At 73.0% G+C, this 21,767-nt stretch overlaps 1 protein-coding gene across 1 annotated transcript in view; it reads right to left on the bottom strand.

The window, feature by feature from the left end:
- Positions 1–21,767, bottom strand: part of LOC310894876 (SCO-spondin-like) — a 40,617-nt gene that overhangs the window by 10,966 nt on the left and 7,884 nt on the right. The window contains 58 exon segments of the mRNA XM_083825517.1: positions 162–913; positions 1,051–1,211; positions 1,470–1,636; positions 2,159–2,311; positions 2,914–3,137; positions 3,271–3,367; positions 3,867–4,049; positions 4,181–4,351; positions 4,433–4,633; positions 4,718–4,764; positions 5,018–5,187; positions 5,270–5,349; positions 5,423–5,593; positions 5,666–5,833; positions 6,323–6,375; positions 6,446–6,540; positions 6,617–6,762; positions 7,065–7,196; positions 7,745–7,912; positions 8,022–8,068; positions 8,166–8,418; positions 8,511–8,675; positions 8,840–9,019; positions 9,190–9,281; positions 9,357–9,482; positions 9,583–9,712; positions 9,787–9,909; positions 10,066–10,245; positions 10,647–10,811; positions 12,131–12,301; positions 12,424–12,552; positions 12,885–13,154; positions 13,156–13,834; positions 14,106–14,233; positions 14,324–14,542; positions 14,676–14,789; positions 14,921–14,975; positions 15,093–15,252; positions 15,322–15,472; positions 15,545–15,727; positions 15,849–15,986; positions 16,068–16,220; positions 16,677–16,914; positions 17,029–17,120; positions 17,199–17,321; positions 17,491–17,727; positions 17,900–18,085; positions 18,168–18,398; positions 18,544–18,944; positions 19,055–19,148; positions 19,235–19,384; positions 19,515–19,624; positions 19,730–19,857; positions 19,980–20,182; positions 20,271–20,405; positions 20,489–20,745; positions 20,812–20,906; positions 21,422–21,602. Coding sequence (XP_083681643.1) covers positions 162–913; positions 1,051–1,211; positions 1,470–1,636; positions 2,159–2,311; positions 2,914–3,137; positions 3,271–3,367; positions 3,867–4,049; positions 4,181–4,351; positions 4,433–4,633; positions 4,718–4,764; positions 5,018–5,187; positions 5,270–5,349; positions 5,423–5,593; positions 5,666–5,833; positions 6,323–6,375; positions 6,446–6,540; positions 6,617–6,762; positions 7,065–7,196; positions 7,745–7,912; positions 8,022–8,068; positions 8,166–8,418; positions 8,511–8,675; positions 8,840–9,019; positions 9,190–9,281; positions 9,357–9,482; positions 9,583–9,712; positions 9,787–9,909; positions 10,066–10,245; positions 10,647–10,811; positions 12,131–12,301; positions 12,424–12,552; positions 12,885–13,154; positions 13,156–13,834; positions 14,106–14,233; positions 14,324–14,542; positions 14,676–14,789; positions 14,921–14,975; positions 15,093–15,252; positions 15,322–15,472; positions 15,545–15,727; positions 15,849–15,986; positions 16,068–16,220; positions 16,677–16,914; positions 17,029–17,120; positions 17,199–17,321; positions 17,491–17,727; positions 17,900–18,085; positions 18,168–18,398; positions 18,544–18,944; positions 19,055–19,148; positions 19,235–19,384; positions 19,515–19,624; positions 19,730–19,857; positions 19,980–20,182; positions 20,271–20,405; positions 20,489–20,745; positions 20,812–20,906; positions 21,422–21,602 — 10,211 coding nt within the window.

Here is a 21,767-nt window from a genome sequence, read left to right as displayed (position 1 = left end):
GGACACGGGGACGAAGGGCATGGCACCTCCCACGGCTGCGCCACTGGATGCTGGCAGCCCCAGCCCCCGGGCAGGGGCGCAGAGGATGGTGCCCAGCCCCCGGGCAGTGGGGCACAGCCCCAGCCCCTGGGCGGCGGGGCAGGGCACGGCCCCAGCCCCACCTGAGCAGTGGGGCAGGTTGCAGGGCTGCTCCTGGAAGCTCTCCCCGCTGCAGTTGGCGGCCCCGGTGCAGAGGCGCTCGCGGGTCTTGGTGGCCGGGCGCTCGGGGCGGGTGCAGGTTTTGGAGCAGGGGCTCCAGGGGGACCAGGGGCCGAAGCCCTCCTCTTCCTCAGCACCTGCCCAGGATGGGGGGGGATGAGGGGGGCTGGGAGCAGGGCCAGGGCTTGCCAGGAGCGCGAGGCCCCCCCTGGTGCCAGAACCCCCCCGGGCAGGGAGGGAGCTCCAGGGAGGGGCCCCCACCATGCCCAGGGCAGTGAGACCCCCCCACGGCACAGCCCTCACCTGGGACACTGGGGCTGGGCTCCTTCGTGGGGACGGCCACAGCTGCAGGGAGCAGAGCAGGCGGTGACACCCCCGCACCCCAGCTCTGTGCCCACATGGATCCGGCCCCAGTGGGGCAGCCGGACCCCCGGCAGGGCGAGGGGAGGGGGCTGTGACCCCCGTCAAGGCAAAGGGAGGGGGCTGTGACCCACCCGGGCACTCGGGGCTCTGGCAGTACTTGCTGTCGGAGCGGGGCCCGGCGCAGTCCCGGCCCCCCCGGGCAGGCGAGGGGCTGGTGCAGCCCCGCTGACGGGTCCTCACCCCCAGGCCCCCGCAGCTCCGTGAGCAGCTGCTCCAGGGGCCCCAGGGTGCGAAGCCCCCGTCCCGCGGGCACAGGGGCTGCGAGCAGTTCAGCCGGCCGTGGAGGCAGGTGCTGGGCGAGAAGGGGCAGGGTGAGACCGGGAGGGGGCAGGGGAAGGGGATGGGATGGGGATGGGGATAGGGATAGGAGCAGGGGATGGGGATGGGGAGGGGAGCATGGTGCGTGGGGAGGGGTCCCACGGCACTCACCAGGTGGTGCAGGGGGAGTGGAGGGTGCTGCCGGGAGGCACCTCCTGGTCCAGCGTGAGGGGTATCCCCTGGGTGCCCAGGAGGGTGGGGGCCTCCTGGGGGTCTGCGGAGCTGTTCTGGAGCTCCCGCAGGACCTCGGCCGTCAGCACGCAGGGACACTCCTGCATAGGGCATGAGCATCGTGCCCACAGCCCCAGGGAGCCCCCATGGCACTGGGGAGCACCCAGAGCCCTGGGCACACACTTCCAGGACCACCCCAGGAGCAGGGGAAGCAGGAGAAGCTCACACCACGAGGCTGGGTGCAGTGGAGAAGCTGCACCCATGGGTGCCCGGGCAGCGCAGGGGACATGGCCAGGGCTGGCAGGGGTGGGGAAGGGGCACGGGACCCCCGGGTGCCGGGAGGGGGTGAGGGCACTCACCTGCAGGCACTGTCCGTGGTGCAGCAGGGTGCCGGCGGGGCAGTGGCAGCCCTCCTGGCACCCCCCGGGGAAGCAGGCGATGCGGCCGGCGAGGTGGGCGCAGCTGTAGGGGCAGCCCTCGCCCGGCTGGCACTCACGGTACAGCCGCCCCAGCGGGCAGCCCGCCTCTGTGCGGGGACGGGGCTGAGGGCGGCTGCACCCGTGGGGGTCCTGGAGCTGCCGTGCCCTCCCCACCGCGCCAGCACCCGCAGCCCCGGCTCGTGCGCAGGGACGTGGTTTGCGGGTGCCACCCCATGCCCCCCCATCCACCCCGTGCCACCCCTTCCCATTAATGCCACCCCAAGGACCCTGTGACACCCTGTGCCACCCCATGCCCCTCCATCCACCCCGAGCCACCCCTTCCCATTAATGCCACCCCAAGGACCCCATGACACCCTGTACCCCTCCATCCACCCCGTGCCACCCCATCCACTCCGTGCCACCCCAAGGAGCCCATGTGCCACCCCATGCCCCTCCATCCACCCCGTGCCACCCTTTTCAATTAACGCCACCCCAAGCACCCCACACCACCCTATGCACCCCACACAACTCCACCCCCCCACCCATCGCACCACGTTGCTCCATCCCCTCCGTGCCACCCCGAGGACCCCAGGGCAGTGCAGGGCGCTGGGGCAGGGCACAGCACTCACCCCGACACACGTGGGTGTTGCAGGTCTTGCTCTGCAGGGCCAGCCCCGGGCACCCCCCCGGGGGGGGGCAGTCCCGCTGGCGGAGCTGCTCCCCCCCACCGCAGGAGACGCTGCAGGGCCCCCACGGGGACCACTCGCCCCACGGCTCCTCTTCTGCAGGACAGGGGAAGCAACGTGGGGGCGCGGGGGGACCCCGACCGCCCCGGTGGTGGGGACGTGACCAGCACGGCCCTGCTCGCTGTGCCAGCACCAATGGTGGCACCAGCACCCCCACCCCGTGGGGAAAGAGCCCTGGGCAGGACCCAGCTGGATCACCCACACCGCACCGCACTGCACCATGCGGCGCGGCACTGCACCGCTCAGCGCTACGTCGCGCTGTGTGGCACCGCACTGCAACAGGTGGAACCACGCTGCACTGCTCAGCCCTGCACCACGCTGTGCCACACAGCACCACGGGGCACTGTCTGGCAGCTCATGGCACGGCACGGCACGGCACGGCACTGCACCGTGCTGCATGGCACGGCACGGCACTGCACAGCACCGTACCACATGGCACAGCACCGCACAGCACCGCACTGCATGGCACGGCACGGCACCGCCCAGCAGGGCAGCACATTGTGCCACCCACCGTCCTACAGGCATCCCCTCCCCGTGCCACCCTGCACACCCTATGCCAGCCTGTGCACCCCGTGCACCCCATGCACCCCACGCACCCCACGCACCCCGTGCCCCCCCGGCCGTGCCGGTGTCCTCACCTGGGCAGCCCTCGGTGGCGGGGCAGGGCCGCTGGCGCTGGCTGTGCCCGGGGCAGCCCCGGCCCCCGTGCTGTGGCGCGGGGTTGCTGCACTGCCGGGAGGCGGCCTGGGTGCCGGCGCGGCAGCCGGGGGAGCAGCGGGACCAGGGCCCCCACGGGCTCCAGCCCCCGTCCACGCGGCACTCGGGGTCGGCACGGCACCGCAGCGCCCCTGCCTCACACGTGCTGGGGGACGGGGGGGGGGGCAGGGGTCAGGGCTGGTGGTGGGGGCTCCTCACGTGCCACCCCCGTGCACCGGGACCGGGATGGTCCCGTGGGGTTCCCCATCGGGGCTGGGTGTGGGGACGGGGGCACTCACCAGTTCTGGCAGGGTCTCTGCAAGGTCTCGCCAGGCTGCAGCTCCTGCACGGGGGCTGCCCCGTCCCAGCCCCAGGCGCTCCCCTCCTCGGGGGTCCCTGCGGGGGGGGGGGGGGGGTGCAGGCATGTGTCACACCCTGGTGCAGGGCCACTGAAGCCCTTGGCCCCAGTCCCACCCTGCCCAGCACCTCCTGTGCCCTGCCTGTGTCCTTGGCATATCCCTGTTCCTGTGCCCCTGCCACCCCATTAGCACCCTGTACCCCATCCCTGTTGCCCCATGGCACCCTCCACCCCATCCCCATCACCCTATACACCCTGTACCCCATCCCCACAACCCCAGGCACCCCGCACCCTATCCCCATCACCCTATTACACCCTGTACCCCATCCCTGCCACCCCACAGCGCCCTGCGCCCCATCCTTGCCATTTGACAGCACCCTGGACCCCGTCCCAAGCACCCCACAGCAACTTGTACCCCATTCCTGTCACCCTATTGCACCCTGTACCCCATCCCTGCCACCACAGGCACCCTGCACCCATGCCCACCATCCAGCGGCACCCAGCGCCTGCCCCCCCTCTTCCACCCCATCCCCGCACCCCGTGGGCAGCGGCAGCGCTGCGGGGGGACGCAGGCACCATCCTGCAGCAGCAACCCGGGGGGGCAGGCGCAGGCGGGCTGGCAGCGGGGCCCGTCCAGGCAGGCCGTGTCCTCCCGCAGGTCCGCGCAGGAGCGGGGACAAGGCTTGCCGCAGGCGAAGGCCACCAGGTCCCCGCCGCACCCTGCGGGGAGCGGACACGTCCCAGGGGGCCAAGGACGGGGCACGCCTGGCCCCACCAGGGCGAGGTCTGGGCAGGGGTCCGGAGAGGGGTCTGGGGAGGGGTCCGTGCCCCCCAGCACCCCACAGCCTCACCTTGGCAGCCGCCGGCACCCCGCGGGCAGGGCCGGCTCTGCCGCGCCTCGCCGGCACAAGGCTGGCCACCGAAGCGTGCCGGGGGCCCGGAGCAGGTGCGGGTGCGCAGCGCCTGCCCCCCGCAGCCCCCACACTGCGACCACGGCCCCCAGGCTCCCCAGGCACCATCCTCTGTGAGCAGGAGAGAGACAGGCGCTGAGCCGCGGGGTCACCCCGCACTGCGCACCCGGTGCCCCCCACCCTGACACCCACCGGGACAGGGGGGGACATTGGGGCACTCCTTGCGCTGCAGCTGGGTCCCGGCGTCCCCGAGCCCCTCCTGCCCCCCGGGGCAGCCCGGGCCCCCCTGCTGCGGTGCGGGGCAGGAGCAGGCGCGGTGCCGCATGGCGGCCTCCTCACCGCAGGTCCTCGAGCACGGCGTCCACGGGGACCACTCGCACCAGCCGCCGGGCACTGCAGGGCAGGGGGGGGCATTTGTGGTGTCCCTTGTGTGGGGACAGCCCCGTCCCCGTCCCTCGCCCCATGTGGGGCACCCACCAGGGCAGGGCAGGCCAGTGCAGAGCAGCTTCCCCCGGGTGCAGGTGCTGCGGGGCAGAGCAGAACAGTGGGGAGCGGGGATGGGGATGGGGATGGGGATGGGATGGGAAGGGATGGGGATGGGGATGGGGATGGGGATGGGGATGGGATGGGGATGGGATGGGATGGGGATGGGGATGGGGATGGGATGGGATGGGGATGGGGATGGGGATGGGATGGGGATGGGGATGGGGATGGGGATGGGGCGGTGGGGTCCCTTGGGTGCCCCCGCCACCCCCGTCCCATCCCATCCCCGCTGACCAGTTGTTGCAGCCGTCCCCACGGGGCACGCTGTGGCCGGGCCGGTGCCGCTGCCCGGAGCGCAGGTCCAGGCAGGTGCAGTTCTCCAGGGCCACGCACGCCGTGCCCGGCGCGTCCAGCAGCGCGCCCCCGGTGCAGTAGCAGCCGGGCTGGCAGCGCCAGGCGCAGTGCTGGGACAGGCAGCGGTCAGGGCTGGGGACACCGGCAGGGTGGGGGGGGTGGGGGGCTGACCGGGGGGGGGTCACGACTCACCGAGATGTCATCGCAGGAGCGGGGACAGGGGGGGCCGCAGGGGCTGAACACCGAGCCCGGCACCGCAGCGCAGTCAGGAGCTGCAGCAGGACGGGGACATCAGCATGGGACCCCCTGCTCCCCCCCCTGGCCCCCCACCCCAGCCCCGCTCACCGGGGCACTCCTGGGTGCTGCAGGGCTCCAGCTGCGTGGGGGGGCCCTCGCAGAAGTCTCCCTGGCCCTGGGGCGCGGGGCTGGAGCAGGCACGGCTCCGGCTGCGCACGCCGGCCCCGCAGCTCCGGCTGCAGCTGCTCCAGGGGCTCCAGGGGCTCCAGCCGCCCGGCCCTGTGGCACAGGGAGTGGCTCAGCACCCGGCACAGCCCCCCCGGACCCCGACCCCCTCGGGGGGGCACTCACAGGCACAGGGCTGCAGGACACAGGGGCGCTCCTCGGACTGCGGCTCGGGGCAGGGTGCCCCGGGTTGCGGGGTGCAGAAGCGGTACCGGCGCTGGTGGCCAGGCCCGCAGGAGGCCGAGCACTCGCTCCAGGGGGTCCAGGGGGTCCAGGGGGTCTGGGGCTCACCCTCTGCCCCGGGCAGGGGGCATCAGCGTGGGCCCCAGGTGGGGAGGTGTGGGGGCACTGGTGCAACCTGGAGCTCGCCTCGGGGCAGGTCCCCCCATTTTGGGACACATCCCTCCGTTTTGGGGCAGATTCCCTTCCCCTCCTCCCCCATTTTCGGGCAGACCCTCCCTTTTGGGCGCATCCCCCCATTTTGGGCACATCCCCCCATTTTGGGCACATCCCTCCTTTTTGGGGCGCATCCCTCCCTTTTGGGGCAGGTCGCTCCCTTTGGGACAAATCCTTCCCTTTTGGGACAGATCCCCGGACAAAGAGGCAGCCAGACCCCCCCACTCCTGTCACCATAACTCCACCGCAGGCACCAGGGCCACCAGCCACAGGGGACAGCAGGGACGGGTCCCCACGGGGACACCAGGGCAGGGTCAGGGGCTGTCCCTGCAGCCACCCCGCGATGCCCCGCTCAGGGGGCATGGCAGGAGCTGGCGGGGGTCTTACCGTCACCACAAGCCACCTGGGAGCAGTTGGTGACCCGGCCGGCGATGCAGGAGCTGGGGACAGAGGGCGGCGGTGGGTGGGGGGGTTGCAGCAGCCGGGTCCCCCCCCCGGATGAGCACTGACCAGTTCTGGCAGCCCCGGGGCACGGCGTCCCCGGGCAGGTAGAGCACGCCGTCCAGGGCGCAGGGACATGCCTCCTCCGCCACGCACTCGTCGTTCTGTGGTATGGAGCACCGGGATATGATGCTGGGGGGGTCCCCACCACCCCGTCCCCACCTCCCCGTCCCCGCTCACCAGCAGCAGGGCCCCCGGGGGGCAGGAGCAGCCGGGGTGGCAGTGCCCACCGGCTGTGGGGGCCGCGCTCAGCTCCGCGCACGAGGCCGGGACGTGGGCGCACGGCTGCCACTGCTTGCCGGGGGGGCAGACACCTGGCTCCTCGCCTGCAGGGGGGGGCACAGACACCCCCCTGAGCACCCCCAGCACTGTGGTGGGGTGTCACCGGTGTGCATCTGCCCGACAGCGGGGGGTAGAGGCGGGGGGGGGGGGGGACACGGCTCTGCGCCCCCACCATGCCTGTGGGGAGCTGGGGTGCCCCCAGTGTGCCACAGCACGGCACGGGGTGACAAGTGCCACAGAGGGTGGGGACAGGGGCTGCTGGGGTGGACAGACAGAGGGGCAGATGGACAGACAGACGGACGGATGGACAGACGGACGGACGGACGGACGGACAGAGGGGGCTCACCGGGGCAGGGCGCGGGGTTGCAGGTGCTGAACTCGAGGCCACGCAGGGGGGAGCCACCCCGCGTGCGGTTCCTGTAGCCGCCCCCGCAGGGCACCGAGCACCCCGACCACGGCCCCCACGGCGCCACGGCCCCTGCGCACACAGGGGGGAGGCTCGAGGTGCTGCCCGGTCCTGCACACCCCCCCGGAGAGACCCCCCCAACAGGGACACCACCAGGAGACACCCACCCGGGGGCACCCATCCCACGGACAACCATCCCGGGGGGTGTCCTCTCTAGGGACACCCACCCAGGAGAAGCCACCCCAGGGACACCCATCCCGGGACACCCACCCGGAGGGACACCCAGGGATAACCCTGGGGCATCCATGCAGGGACATCCTCACCAGGAACACCCCGGGGACACCAACACCAAAGCCACCCACACAAGGGACACCCACCCAGGGATACCCACCCCAAAACACCCACCTGGGGGGGGAGGGGGCGCACTTCCCAGGGACACCCTCCCCAGGGACACTCGCTGGGGGACACCCACCCTGGGAACAGACACCCCAAGATATGCGTGCATGGACACCCACCTGGGGACACCCACCTGGGGACACCCACCCGGGGACACTCTCCCCATGGCACCCCTCTGGGGACACCCTCCCCGGGGGCCCCGGGGGCTGGGGGCTGCTCACCACGGCAGGGCTGCAGGCTGCAGAACTCCACCTCCATGCTGGGTCCCTGGCAGGGGCGGCCCCCCCCGGCCGGGGGGGGCACAGCAGGCACCCGGTACCGCCGCCGCGTCCCCACGTCGCAGCTGCGGCTGCAGGAGCTCCAGGCCGTCCAGCTGCTCCAGCCGCAGGGCACTGGGGGGGGGGTTGCGGGGACTCGCTGCACCCGCCCACCCCACTCCCCCCAGCACCAGCAGGCACCGGGACCCCCCCCCAACCCCTGTGTCCCCCACTGGGCCGGTACCTGGGCAGGGCTCCGTGCCGCACACCATCTCCCCAGCCACGCAGGTGCTGCACGAGAGGGGATGTAAGCAAGGGGATGTAAGTGGAAGTAGGTCTGGACCCCCCGGGACCCCCCCCGGACCCCATCCCCGGTGTCACCCCGCACCAGTTGTTGCAGGCGTCGAGGGCGGCGGTGTCACCGGGCTGGTAGAGGCGGCCGCGGTGGTGGCAGAGGCAGCGGCTGGGCGGCACGCAGGTCCCGTTCTGCAGCAGGAGCCCGGCGGGGCAGCGGCAGCCGGGCTGGCACCGCGCGGCACACACCACGCCGGGCCCCAGGTCCCGGCAGAGCCGCGGGCAGGGCCCCCCCTCGCTCCGGCACTCCTCGGCCGTGCGGTACCGCATGCTGCCGGGGCACTGCGCTGCGGGGACAGCGGGCGGCAGGGCTCGGTATCGGCACCCCCCCCACCCCTTCCCCGGGGAGCCACAGCCCGGCGTCCCGCCGGGCACCCACCTCCGCAGGGCTGGGTGTTGCAGTCGCGGGTCTGGAGGAGGGGGCCCGCGCACTCGGCCCCCCCGAAGGCGGGGGGGGCACAGGCCCGGCTGCGCGTCTGCACGCCGGCGTCGCAGGGAGCCGAGCACTCGGACCAGGAGGACCAGGGCATCCAGACGCCTGCCACTGCGGGGAGACGGGCTCGTGACCCCCCCTCAACAAACATCCCGGGACCCCCACGTGCAGCAGGGGCTCTCTGGTGGGTCCAGCCTCCCCCAGACCCATGGCTCTGGCGGCACCCAGCAGCCCCCCACGCCCCCAGCGTGCCCCAAGCTGGCCGGGGCACTCACCCGGGCAGGGGGCCGTGTCGCAGGGCTCCTCCTGCTCCCCCAGCCCCGGGCAGGTGCCTGCCGGCCCCGGCCCCTCGCAGTGCCGGAATCGGCGCCGCCGCCCGCGGTGGTCCACGTGGTGGAAGCAGCTCCGGGAGCAGGGGGACCAGGGGGTCCAGGCGCTCCAGCCGCTGCTCGGCTCTGCGGGGACAGACGGACGCGTGGCACTGGAGCAGCCACCGCGGGCACCCCCAAGTCACCCCCATTGGGGGCGGTGTGAGCAGAGGGGACGGCAGCCGTCCTGTCCCCGGGGTGTCAGGGGTCCCTGGAGCAGCCCCCCCCACCATCGCTGGGACGCGGGGTGCACGTACCGGGGGCACAGGGCGTGTGGCACTCGCGCACCTCCCGGGCGTCCCCATCGCACGGGGCTCCGCCGTGGGCCGCTGCAGGGTTGGAAGGGGACCTGCGGGGATGGCGCTGTGTTGTCCCCTGTCCCCACCAAGCACCGCGGGGCCGGGCCCCCTCCCCAGCCCCACACCTGAACCTCTCCTGCGTCCCCACGCCGCAGCTGCGGTCACAGGGGGTCCACGGCGACCAGGCGGACCAGCCGCAGGCGACAGGACAGGCCAGGTCCTCGCACGTCACCGCCCCGTCCAGGCACACGCTGGGGACAGAAGCTGGGCTCAGCCACGGGGACAGGGACGAGGAGCGGCCACGGGGCAGCACGTGGCAGGCAGGGCAGGGGACGCGTCGCTGCTGCTCACCACTGGCTGCAGTTGTCCCTCAGGAAGACGTGGCCGGGTGGCCAGCGCTGCTGGCCCAGGTGACAGTGGCACTGGCTGGCGTTGACACAGGCGCCCTCCTGCAGGAAGAGCCCCGGCGGGCACCGGCAGCCTGCCCGGCGGCACCGGCTCAGCCCCGCTGCGCCCTCACCGGCACCCCGCGCCGCTCCCAGCCCCGTCGCTCACCCTCCTGGCAGGGGCTCTGGCAGCTCGCGGTGGCACTCAGGTCCCCGCAGGCTTGGGGACAGGGGGGCACCAGGCCCCGCGCGCAGTCCCCTGCCCGCACCAGCACCATCCCGGGGCCGCAGTCTGGGGGGGGCGGAGGATGCTGTGAGGGTGGGGTGCTGCCCCGTGCCACCCCCCCGCCGCACACGTCCCCGTGCCCCAGCGCAAAGCCCTATCCCCATCGCTGTCCCCGTCACCCCCACCTCCATGTCCCCCTCCCGGCGTCCCCCCGCCCCGTACCTTGCGTGTCCCCGCAGGGCTGCAGGTTGCAGGGCTGGCTCTGCAGGGCCTCCCCGGGGCAGGTCTGGCCCCCGTTCTTGGGCGGGGGGTCGGTGCAGCTCCGGGTGCGGCTCCGCACCCCTCCCTGGCACTCGGCGTCGCAGGGGGACCAGGCGCCCCACGCAGCCCAGGCGCCGGGCACTGGGGGGCAGCGGGACGGGGGCACTGGGGGCACTCCCTGCCCACCCACCCACATCGCCCTGCCGTGGCCCTGGCCCCCTCCAGCCCGGCCACGCCGTCCTGGCACAGGCTTGGGACGTGGCACAAACCCCCACCATGGCCCCCCCATGTCCCCCACTCCATCTGCTGGGATGGCCATGCCTGGGGGCTGGCGTGCAGGGATGTGCCAGCCACCGTCCCGTGCCACCACTGTCCCATGCCACCATGCCCCATCACTATGGGGTGCCTCTGTACCCCACCGCGCTGCCCACCACCCTGCCATGCCGCACCACCACAATGTCCCCACCACCCACCCCCACCAACCCACCCAGGACAGGGCCCCCCTCCCCCCCAGCAGCGTGGGTCCCGTGGGGGGCGGGTACCTGGGCAGGCGCGCAGGAAGCAGGAGCGGGTGTCGAGGTGGGGGCGCAGGCAGGTGCCCCCGGGCAGGGCGCTCCGCAGCACGGCCCGCTGGCGGGCAGTGACCCCCAGCCCGCAGGAGCGGCTGCACTCGCTCCAGGCACCCCATGGGGACAGGATGCAGTCAGCTGGCAGGGACAGAGCGGGGTGAGGGCTGCCCCGGACCCTCCCCACGCCTGGGGCTTGTCCCCATGGGGGGGTCCCGCAGGGACAGAGCCTCTGCTCAGCCCTGCTTGGTGTCCCAAGCCCAGTGTCACCAGCCCCAGTGCCACCAGCCTGGAGTCTCCTGGGTTCCCCAAAGGGGCAGAGGGCTGGAGCTGGCCAGGCACAGGATGCTCTGGGATGAAGGGACACCCCTTCCCCATTCCTGTCCCCATCCCAATCCCCATCCCCATCAATATCCCTGTCTCTGTCCCTGTCCCCATCCCCTTCCTTGTCCCCATCCCAACCATTCTATCCAGTTTCATCCTGTCCCACTGTGTTTCACCCATCCCATCCCACCCCATCCCCATCCCCATCCCCATCCCATCCCCACCCCATCCCCACCCCATCCCCACCCCATCCCCATCCCATCCCCATCCCATCCCCATCCCCATCCCCATCCCCATCCCCATCCCCATCCCCATCCCCATCCCCATCCCCATCCCATCCCCACCCCATCCCCACCCCATCCCCACCCCATCCCCATCCCACCCCATCCCATCCCCATCCCATCCCCATCCCCATCCCATCCCATCCCCATCCCATCCCCATCCCATCCCATCCCATCCCCATCCCCATCCCCATCCCCACCCCATCCCAACCCATCCCCCTCCCCATCCCATCCCTATCCCCATCCCCATCCCCATCCCCATCCCCATCCCCATCCCCATCCCCATCCCCATCCCCATCCCCATCCCCATCCCCATCCCATCCCCATCCCCATCCCCATCCCCATCCCATCCCATCCCATCCCCATCCCCATCCCCATCCCATCCCCACCCCATCCCCACCCCATCCCCACCCCATCCCCATCCCACCCCATCCCATCCCCATCCCATCCCCATCCCCATCCCATCCCATCCCCATCCCATCCCCATCCCATCCCATCCCATCCCCATCCCCATCCCCATCCCCACCCCATCCCAACCCATCCCATCCCCATCCCATCCCATCCCCATCCCCATCCCCCTCCCCATCCCATCCCCATCCCATCCCCATCCCCATCCCCATCCCCATCCCATCCCCATCCCCATCCCATCCCATCCCCATCCCATCCCCATCCCATCCCATCCCCATCCCCATCCCCATCCCCATCCCCATCCCCATCCCCATCCCCATCCCCATCCCCATCCCATCCCATCCCCATCCCATCCCCATCCCCATCCCATCCCATCCCCATCCCATCCCATCCCGCCCAATCCCATCCCAACCCCCCCCACGCCCCCCACCCCCCGTCCCCTCGCACCGCAGCCGCTCTCGTCGGAGCCGTCGGCGCAGTCCCGGTGCAGGTCGCAGCGCTTGGCCAGGGCCAGGCACTCGCCGGTGCCGCAGGAGAACTGCTTGGGGGAGCAGGTGGGGGGGGGCCCGGGGGGCCAGAGCAGGGGGGCTGGGGGGCTGCTGGAGGTGGGGGGGGTGCCTGTGGGGCGGGCAGGGGCAGGGCTCAGCCGGGGGTAGCGGGCAGGGCCGGGGGGCTCGGCACCCCCAGGACCTTTCCGTGTGGGCTCTGCGGAGGCGTGGGGGGGGGTGGGGGGGGCTCACCACAGTGCACCTCGTCCGAGCCGTCCAGGCAGTCGGGCCGCCCGTCACAGACCGCGGCGGCATCCACACAGCCCAGGACATCGCAGGGGAACTGGTCCCGGGGGCACAGGAGCCGGGGCAGGAGCAGCTCTGGGGGGGGGGAGACAAGGGGCTGGGGGCGAGCCCCAGGGCAGTGCCTGCTCCCAGCGGCACCTCTGGGCTGTCACCTCCTGCCCCATAAATGCCCGGCCCCGTGGGACCCACCCCATGGCACACCCTGACCCTACACGCTCCCAACCCTACAGGACCCCTGGCCCCATGGCATCCCCCATATCCCCCCCCCCCAGCAGCAACCCGGGGAGCTGTCCCCATATTGCCCCAGGGACACCCCTGTCCCCATCTCACCCCCTGTGGTGCCAGGGGATGGGGAGGTTGTGTGCCCCCCCCCCCCCCGGGGCTGACATTGAGCAACGCCCCCTTACCTGCCGCTGTCGGGGTGGGGACCCTGGTGGGGGGCAGGGGCAGAGCAGGCAGTCCCGTCGCGGGGGGTGTCACGGTCAGGGCGGCCGTGCCCGGTAATGGGGGGCTGGCAGGGGGTGGCATCCCGGGGGACACAGCGGTGGCGGGGACAGCCGGTGGCCCACTCGTTGCTGGTCCCAGCACAGCGGGGTGGGGGGCTGCGGTGCCGGCTGCAGTGGGGGGCTCAGCGGGGGGCTCGGCAGGGAGCAGCCCGGCTCCTGTCCCCGATGTCCCCTGCGCACAGCGAGACAAGTGTCACCCGCTGCCACCCCCTGCGCCCCATCTTGTCCCCCCCCCATCCCCAGGGCTCACCGCTGTCGGGGGGGCTGGAGGCGGCTGCGGGGTCAGCCCCAGGATGCCGGCACTGGCGGGGGCTGGGGGGCTGCAAGAAGCAGAGCCGGGCAGTGAGGGGTCCCGCACCCCAAACCCCGGCTCCGCTGGGGGCACAGGCTCCGAGGGGACCCCAGCAGTGCGGGTACCTGGCAGGATGGGTGGGCGTTGCAGTGGTGGGGGGCTCGCAGCCGGCCTCATCGGCACCCCCAGCGCAGTCGGCGACGCCGTCGCACCTCCGGGACGCCCCCACGCAGCCGCCCCCGCACCAGAACTCGCCCGCGCCGCAGGGTGGTGGGGTCGGCATCGCCGTCACCGTCGCGGTCACCGGCAGCACCCCGAGCGGGGCAGGGGGCACTTTGGGGAGGGGGAGAGGTGGGCAGGGAGCAGGGGTCCTGGCACCGGGGGGGAGCCCCCTGCAGCCCCCCCTGGCTGCAGTACCTGGCGGGCAGCCCAGCAGCTCGGCCCGGAGGACGATGCGGTTGTGGAAGCGGCGAGGGAGGATGCGGACGTGCTGCGCCTGCACCATGCGCCCCAGTGGCTGCACCGCCGGCGTGATGGCGTCCCAGTTGCCCTGGAAGAGCTGCGGGGAGAGCAAGGGTGCAGGGCTGGGCAGGCGGGGGTGCACCCCCATGTGTGCCCCCGTGCACCAGCACCCTCACGTCCAGCCCCCGCGCACTCGCACGGGTGCACGCCGAAGGTGGAAGGAAGGTGACATGGGGTCACCGCCTCCCTGGCCGAAAGGGGACGCTCAGAACCACTTTGGGGGCAGCTGAACAAGCCCCGTTCAGCCCCCCGTGCACACACACACACGCTCACACGCACTCACACACACACGTACACACGTGCAGCACCTTGGGCTCCGGCCGGCTGCTGGCGGAGACCTGGCGGTAGTCGTGCCAGTGCGTCCCGTCGGTGCTGAACTGCAGCTGGAAGGCGGTGACGAAGGCGTCGCCGGCGCCTGCCCCCTGCAGCACCACCCCTGGCGGCAGAGACGTGGCACACTGTGGCACCGGCACCCGCGCGGCGCCCGGGGCAGCGGTGCCGGTGCCGTCCGGCACGCAGCACCCACCGGTGAGGTTGGTGGGCTGCAGCAGGTCCAGCTGCAGGAAGGGCGGCTGCGAGGGCAGCCCGGGGAAGACGTCGGCTGGGGGGGCCCAGCCTTGCAGCTCCTGCCCCGGGGAGACGCGGTGCAGGCGGGCGGCGGGGGCCGGGTGCTCCTCCTGCGCGGCCGAGGCGCTGAAGCTGCTGTCGGGCAGGGAGGCGACGCCCAGGGGGCTGTAGCAGGGGTCTGCGGGCAGCGGGAATGGGGTTGGGGGGAGCGGAACCGGGTCAGGCCCTGCTGGGAGGTGGTGACGCTGCAGGTCTGGTCCCCAAGGGGACACGCTGGCCCACTGTGATGTGTGAGCGGGGGTCTCACGTACCGCCCGGGGGAGGCAGCGGGAAGGTGGCCAGCGGGCTGCTGGGGGGCTCTGCCGGCACGCTGGAGGGGGCAGGCTCCGTCGTCAGCTCCGTGGGGACAGCCGTCACGTTGCCACCTGCAGCGGGGACAGCCGCCGTGCAGCACCCTGGTACTGGTGGGCACCCAGTGGGAACGCAGCCCAGCCCCCCAGCAGCACCCCGAGCAGCATGGGGCCAGGCCCCCCTGCACCCCCAGCCCCGGGCTCACCTGGCCAGGCGCAGAAGCAGCAGGAATCCCCCTGGCCCTCCACCAGCACCTGGCCCTGCACGAGGGGACCCCGTCACCACCGGCGCTGTCCCCCCACCCAAGCGCCACGGTGGCACTGCTGCACCCCTCCCCTGCACAGCGAGCCCGGCGCAGCCCCCCCCAGGACCCTCACCTGCGGGCAGCCCCCGGCGCTGTGGGCGCAGTAGGGCGAGCACCGCACCTGCGGGCCAGGCAGGCACTGGCAGACGCGGCAGGGCCCCGAGCGCCAGCGGTCCCCGAGCGCGTGGGACCGGCCCTGGTGCTCGCACGCCTGGCACGGCTCCGTCTGGCACCTGCGAGAGGGGACGTGGCGGGGACCTGCCGCTGCCACCACCGCCCGTGCCCGCTCACCGTGGCCTCACCTGCGTGCCTTGTGGTAGATGCCGCGGCACTGCCGGCCAGCCCCGTGCTTGCCGGGGTGGCTGGGGCTGCGGAAGGACCACTGGATGCTCTGCACGCCGCAGGGACCCAGGCACTCACCCCAGGGCGACCAGGGGGACCAGCTGCAGCTCACTGCGGGCACAGAGGGGGGTGAGAGGGGCACCCGGCGCCCTCCCTGGTGGGGGCACAGGGCGTAGGACGCACCGGTGCAGGCGGGGTTCTGTCGGCAGCGCCGGGGCTGCCCGTCCAGGCAGGTGCAGAGGCGGCAGTTGAGCTTCACGCGCTGCCCCGGCCAGTAGCGCTGCCCCTCCACCTCGCAGCGGCACTCCCGCGGGCGCACGCAGCCCCGCTCGCCGTCCAGCACGAGCCCCTCCGGGCACCAGCACCCTGCGGGAGGGTTGCAGGCGGGTGGGTGGGCACCCCACAATGAGACCACCTCCCCCGAGCCCAGGAGGTCATGGCATCGCTGGGGAGGGGGTCGGTGCCACCCCGCGGCTCCCGGCCTCACCTGGGGTGCACGGCTGCTCCCGGCGGCACTGCGCGCGGCTGGCGAGGTCAGCGCAGGACGCGGGGCAGGGGGCGCAGGGACGGTGCTGCAGCCCCCCGGGGCAGGCAGCGGGGGGGCACCCATCCTGCTGGCACGGGCCTGGGGCAGAGGAGCGGGGTCAGGGCTGTGGGAGCCCCCGGCAATAGGAGCGGGGGGGATGAGGTGGGGGGGGTCACCCACCTATCTCCAGGGTGGCGGGGGCCACGGCGGGCAGCGCGGCGCAGGGCCGGCCCCCGTCCCGGGGGGGCAGGCAGTGCCGCTGGCGCACCACCACCCCCTCGCAGTCCCGCGTGCAGTTGGACCAGGTCGCCCACTCGCTCCAAGCGCCGTCCACTGCGGGCAGAGGGAGGGGTGAGGGCAGGCAGCCCCGCACAGCACCACCCTGCCCACAACGGGACCCCCCCCCCCCCAGTAGTCTCAGCTTTGGGACCCCCTTCTCAGCCCCCCCAGGCAGCCCTGGCTGTGGGAACCCCACTGGGCACACCAAGCAGCCCCCACATCCCCTGGGCAGCCCAGGTCACGGGGCCCCCCAGGTCCCTTGGGCAGCTGCAGCCATGGGAAGCCCCCCCACAACAGTCCTGGCTGTGGGACCCCCCCCCCCCCCAGATCCCCTGGGCAGCCCCATCAGTGGGAACCCCCTGGGTGTCCCCAGCAGCCATGGACATGGGAACCCCCCCCCAGGCCCCCTGGGCATCCCCAGCCATGGGAACACCCCAGATCCCCCAGGCACCCCGGTCACAGGGATTCCCCAGACCCCCCGGCCCCCCGCGCAGCCCCGCGCCCACCCACCGGGGCAGGCAGTGCTGAAGCAGGGCCGTGCCTGCGTGGCCTCGCCGTGGCACTGGTGCAGCACGTCGGGGGCCTGCTGGCTGCAGCCCCGCGCACGCAGCTGCTGGCCGGGGCCGCAGGAGCGGCTGCAGGCGCCCCAGGGTGCCCAGGGACCCCAGTGCCCGCAGTCCTGCTCGTCCGAGGGCACCCAGCCTGAGGCCGCGTCCCCGTCCCCGCAGTCTGGCAGCCCGTTGCACACCTGTGGTGCATGGCGATGCTGAGCCCCCGGCAGGGCAATGGGGACGACCCCACGGGGCCCCCACCATGGCACAGGGAAGGAAGGGGGGTGGGGGTCCCGGTCCCGTGGCCGTACCTGCTTGAAGGCGATGCACTCGCCGTCCCCGCAGGTGTACTCGGTGCAGGGACCCGCCGTCCGGTTCCTCCCCTCGGCGGGGACGTGGCCCTCTGCAACAGGGACAGGGGGGCTGTGAGCACACGCCTGGACCCCCAGCCCCACTACGCCTCCCACCCCCCTTCCCTCACCGCAGGCCAGCTCGTCCTCGCCCTGGGGACAGTCGAGGCTGCCGTCGCACACCCTGGACGAGTTCACGCACACGCGGTCGTTGCAGACGAAGTGCCCCGGGCACGGCGGGATCTGGGTAGAGCCTGAGCCAGGGACGCAGCCCCGTCAGGTGTCACTGCACTGGGATGGATCCCCTGCGCCCCTCTGGGGACCCCAGGGGGCAGCAGAGCCTCGCTGCCCCCCCCTCCAAAAGGATCTTGTCCCCCGGAGAGCATCCCAGCGCCCTGGGGACGGGGACCCGCGGCGTCTCACCGCAGGTGTCGGCACTCTCGTCGGAGTGGTCAGGGCAGTGGGGGACGCCGTCGCAGAGGTGGCCGTGGGGGATGCAGTGGGCGCCCAGGGCGCAGGGGAAGTGCCCCAGCCCGCAGCTCCGGTTGCAGCCCAGCTCGTCGCTGCCATCCAGGCAGTCGGCCTCGCTGTCGCACAGCCAGCCCCGCGGCGTGCACTCCCCGCTCTGGCACGGGAACTCGTAGGGCCCACACGCGGGTGCTGGAGGTGTCACCCCGGGGTGCCACAGTGAGCAGGGACCCCACGCACGGTCCCCACATGTCACCCCCGGAGCTGCAGGGGGCAGCTCTGGCCTCTCCATCCCAGCCACGAGTGGGAGCCCCCCCAGACAGCGGGGACATGGTGAGGTGCAGGGGACACTCATGTCCCTCACCTGCTGTGCCGTTGTCAGGCGCCGTGGGCAGGTGGGCGGGCACGGCAGTGGCCCAGGACACGATGCAGCGTGCGGGGCTCTCGTCCCAGCCGTCCCTGCAGTCCCAGACGCCGTCACAGAGCTTTGCCTGGCCGATGCACAAGCCGTCGGGGCACGGGAGCTGTCCTGGGGCACAGGTCACCCGGCCTGCAGGGAAGGGGACAGTCCCCAGGGGCGATACCACCACGGCGGGCTCAGCCCCACGGGCAGCACAGCCACGTCTCCTCACCTGGGCAGAATGCCTCGTCCGTGCCAGCCGTGCAGTCCTCCGTCCCGTCGCAGACTGCGGCCAGGGGCAGGCACAGGCCGTCGGGGCACTGGAAGCGGCCGGCGGGGCAGACGCAGTCCCGCTCGTCACTGAAGTCCCCGCAGTCGTCGTGCCCGTCGCAGCGGTGCGGGTAGGGCACGCAGCGCCCTGCTGCACAACGGAACTCCCCGGTGCCGCAGGTCGGGCTGCAGCCTGCGGCGACAGCGGGCAGACCCCCCCCCATGGGGCAAGGACCCCAGGGACGGGGGGGTTGGGGCACCCTCACCACGGGGCACGGGAACATGCGGAGCCATCCCCAGGGTGCGGGGGAGCCGCAGACCGTGCTGGGGCCGCTCACCTGCCTCATCCGAGTCGTCGGCGAAGCCGCAGTCCAGCTCCCCGTCGCAGACACGTGCCCGGGGGATGCAGCGGCCGCTGGCACAGCGGAACTCCGGGGGGGCGCAGGGGGGTGGGGGGCAGCCGCTCTCGTCCGAGCCGTCGCTGCAGTCAGGCACGCCGTCGCAGCGGGCGCCCCAGGGCACGCACTGCCCGCTGGCGCAGCGGTGCTGGTGCGGGGCGCAGCGCGGGGCGCAGACCTCGTCCGAGCCATCCCCACAGTCGTCCTCGTTGTCGCAGAGCCAGGCGCCCGGCACGCAGTGCCCGCTGGTGCGGCAGGCGAACTCCGAGTCGGGGCAGCGGGGCTGGGACGGGCAGGGCTCGGCCGTGGGCGCGCATTGCCACAGCCCGGCCGCGCACGTGCTGCGGGGTGGCCGTGGCTCAGTCCTGGTGCGTGGCGCCCGCGCGCCCGCCCTGCACCTGGTGCCGCGGCAGCGCCAGGGACGGGGACACCCCACTCTCCCCCCACTCACCAGTTCCTGCAGCCCTGCTGCACCCCGGCGCCGGCCGGGAAGGTGATGCCCTCCCAGACACACGGGCACTCGGCGGGGTCAATGCAGCTGCCCTCTGCCAGCAGGGAGGAAGGGAGGTGTCAGCAAGCACGGCGTGGGCCAGCCCCATTTGGGGCAGCCCCCCGGCGGCCCCGCGCTCACCGTGCAGCACCTTCCCCTCGGGGCAGAAGCAGCCCTCCAGGCACAACATGGTGTCGCAGTGCTCGGGCAGCTCCAGGCCGAAGTTTTGGCAGGTCTGGGGGCAGGGGGGGCCGCAGGCGCTGTACTCCTGCCCCCCGTCACACTGCATGGCTGCAGAGGCAGGGGGCGTGGGGGTGTGGGGGCCGTGTCCTGCCAGCCCTGGGGCGAGCAGGACCCCCAGCCCAGCCTCTCCCAGCCCGGACCCCCCAGCCCAGCCCCGGCGCTGGGGACGGGGACTCACGGCACAGGTCCTGGCTCCTCCAGCGGATGTGGACGCCGCGCTGGCCGCACTCCTCGGCGTAGGTGGCAATGGCCGTGCACAGGCACTCGCAGTCCCCCCCGGAGTCACAGCTGCCGGTGGGGCACAGCAGGATGGTGCTGTGTTGGGGCCGGGGCAGGGACAGGCACGGGGGCTCGGGACCCCCCACCAAGGGGCGGCTGCAGCCCAGCACCTACCCGCAGGCATCGAAGACACACCAGTCGTAGAAGCGCTGGCACGGCACCTCGTCGTGGCAGGGCGCGAAGAGCCGCTGCGTGAGGATGCTGCAGCGCTTGCGGGCCCACGTTGCCCGGTGTGGGTTCTCCTGAGGGGCGGCTGTCACCACCACGGGAAGGGGCCCCCCTCCCCACACCATCACCCCCAAGCACCCATCCCACCCCCACCAGCCACCCGCAGCGGGTGCCTCCATCCCGTCCCCATCCGTACGGCGCAGGGATGCTGCATGTCCGCGCCGTCCACCTCGGGGCAGAGCAGGCTGACACGCCAGGAGTTGCCGAAGAGCTCGGCCGTGGGCTCCAGCACGCCCTGCCGGCTGGCCAGGTCATTCTCCGCGTCGCGGTCGAAGTTCCCGCAGAGCCCGGCCACGCGGCCCCGGTGCTGCGGGTGCAGCCGGACGTACACCCGCGTGCCTGCGGACGGGATGGGGCACGGCTCCAGGCAAACCGGGGGCTGATCCCGCGTCCCCACACGGGGTCCCACGTCCCCCTGGGGTCTCACCTCCGTCCCAGAGCACTGCCAGCCCCAGGCGGGACAGCAGGAGCAGGAAGAGGCCGGCTCGCTGCAGCGTCAGCCCGTTCCCGCTGTAGGCTTTGGGGGGCCGCACCGAGACCCCGTTCACAGTCACGTCCCTCCCTGCGGGGCAGCAGGGCTGTGAGGGCGGCCACCCTCCCCCCCCCCTGCATCCACCCCTCCTGCACCGCGGGGACACCCCTCACCTCGCAGCATGTGCACCACGGTGTTGCCCAGCACCACCACCACCGACTTGGTGCAGGTGACGCCGCTGGCGCCGCAGGGCACGTTCTCGGCGGTGACGGTGAAGAGCCCGCCGGCCTCGCGCACCAGCACGTACTCGCAGTCCCCCAGGAAGGAGAAGGCCTTCCCGTCGAAGGTGATGTAGTGCGGGTCCCCCGTGGCCACGCAGGTCCCCGCGCAGTCCTCGCTGCCGCACCGCCACCGCTGCCGGTGGCACACGCTGGGGGCACGGAGCTGAGCGCGGGGCCGTGGCAGCCCCGCGCTGCGGTGCTGGGCCGGGGCTCACCAGGTGTTGCAGTCCCTGACGATGGTGTCGTTGGGCTGGTACAGCCGCCCGCTGTGCTGGCACGGACACTCCTCCGGGGGCACGCAGCGCTCGTCCTGCAGGCATCAGAGCCGTGTGAGACCCCGGGGCTGATGCGTGGGGACAGCCGGGCACGGGTGCCAGCAGACGGGCTGGGAACTGCCTGGCTCCTGCTGCCCCCCAGGGCCCTCTCCAGCCCCCGATGGCCCAGCTCCCCAGTGCCCCACGTCCTCAAGACCAAATTCCCCAATGCCCCATAACCCCAATGCCCCACAGCCCCAGCACCCCGTGCGCCCTACACACAGCTCCCCAGCACCCCACACCCTCTGCACCCATCTCAGTGCCCCACACCCCCAATGCCCCAGCTCTCCAGCACACCACAGCCCCTGCACCCATCTCGGTGCCCCACACCCCCAATGCCCCAGCTCCCCAGCACCCCACAGCTCCTGCACCACGCTCCCCAACGTCCTACCTCCCCTGACCACCTCCCCAGTGCCCCCCCGTGCCCCATCCCTGGGCCTCCCGGTCCCCAATGCCCAACCCCTCCTGGTGCCCACCCACGGACAGGGCAGCAAAGCCAGGGGGCACCCACCAGGAAGACGGTGCCTGGGGGGCAGACGCAGCCGTCAGCAAGCCCCGGGCAGGTCCCGTTGAGCTCGGTGTTGTCGCAGGTGCGCAGGCAGGACCCCACAGCATAGACCAGGTCCCCGGGGCAGAAGGTGGCCTCGGGGCAGGGGGCATCGGTGCAGCTCCAGGCGCCCGCGGCGCAGACGCTGGGGTGGGCAGGGGGGGCTGCAGTGAGGGCTGGCACCCCCGTGTGGGGTATTGGCCGTGGGGAGCATGGGATGGGTGGGATGGAACAGAGGGGTGGGATGGCTGGGATGGATGGGACCCCCCAGCCAGCCCCATGCTGGGGTCCACAGCATGCCCAGCACCCC

The sequence above is a fragment of the Anser anser genome (genome assembly GCF_964211835.1).
Source record: "Anser anser genome assembly, chromosome: 2".
Taxonomy (NCBI): Eukaryota; Metazoa; Chordata; class Aves; order Anseriformes; family Anatidae; genus Anser; species Anser anser.
Note: the sequence above shows the minus strand (reverse complement) of the source record. Positions and strands in the feature narration are given on the sequence as shown.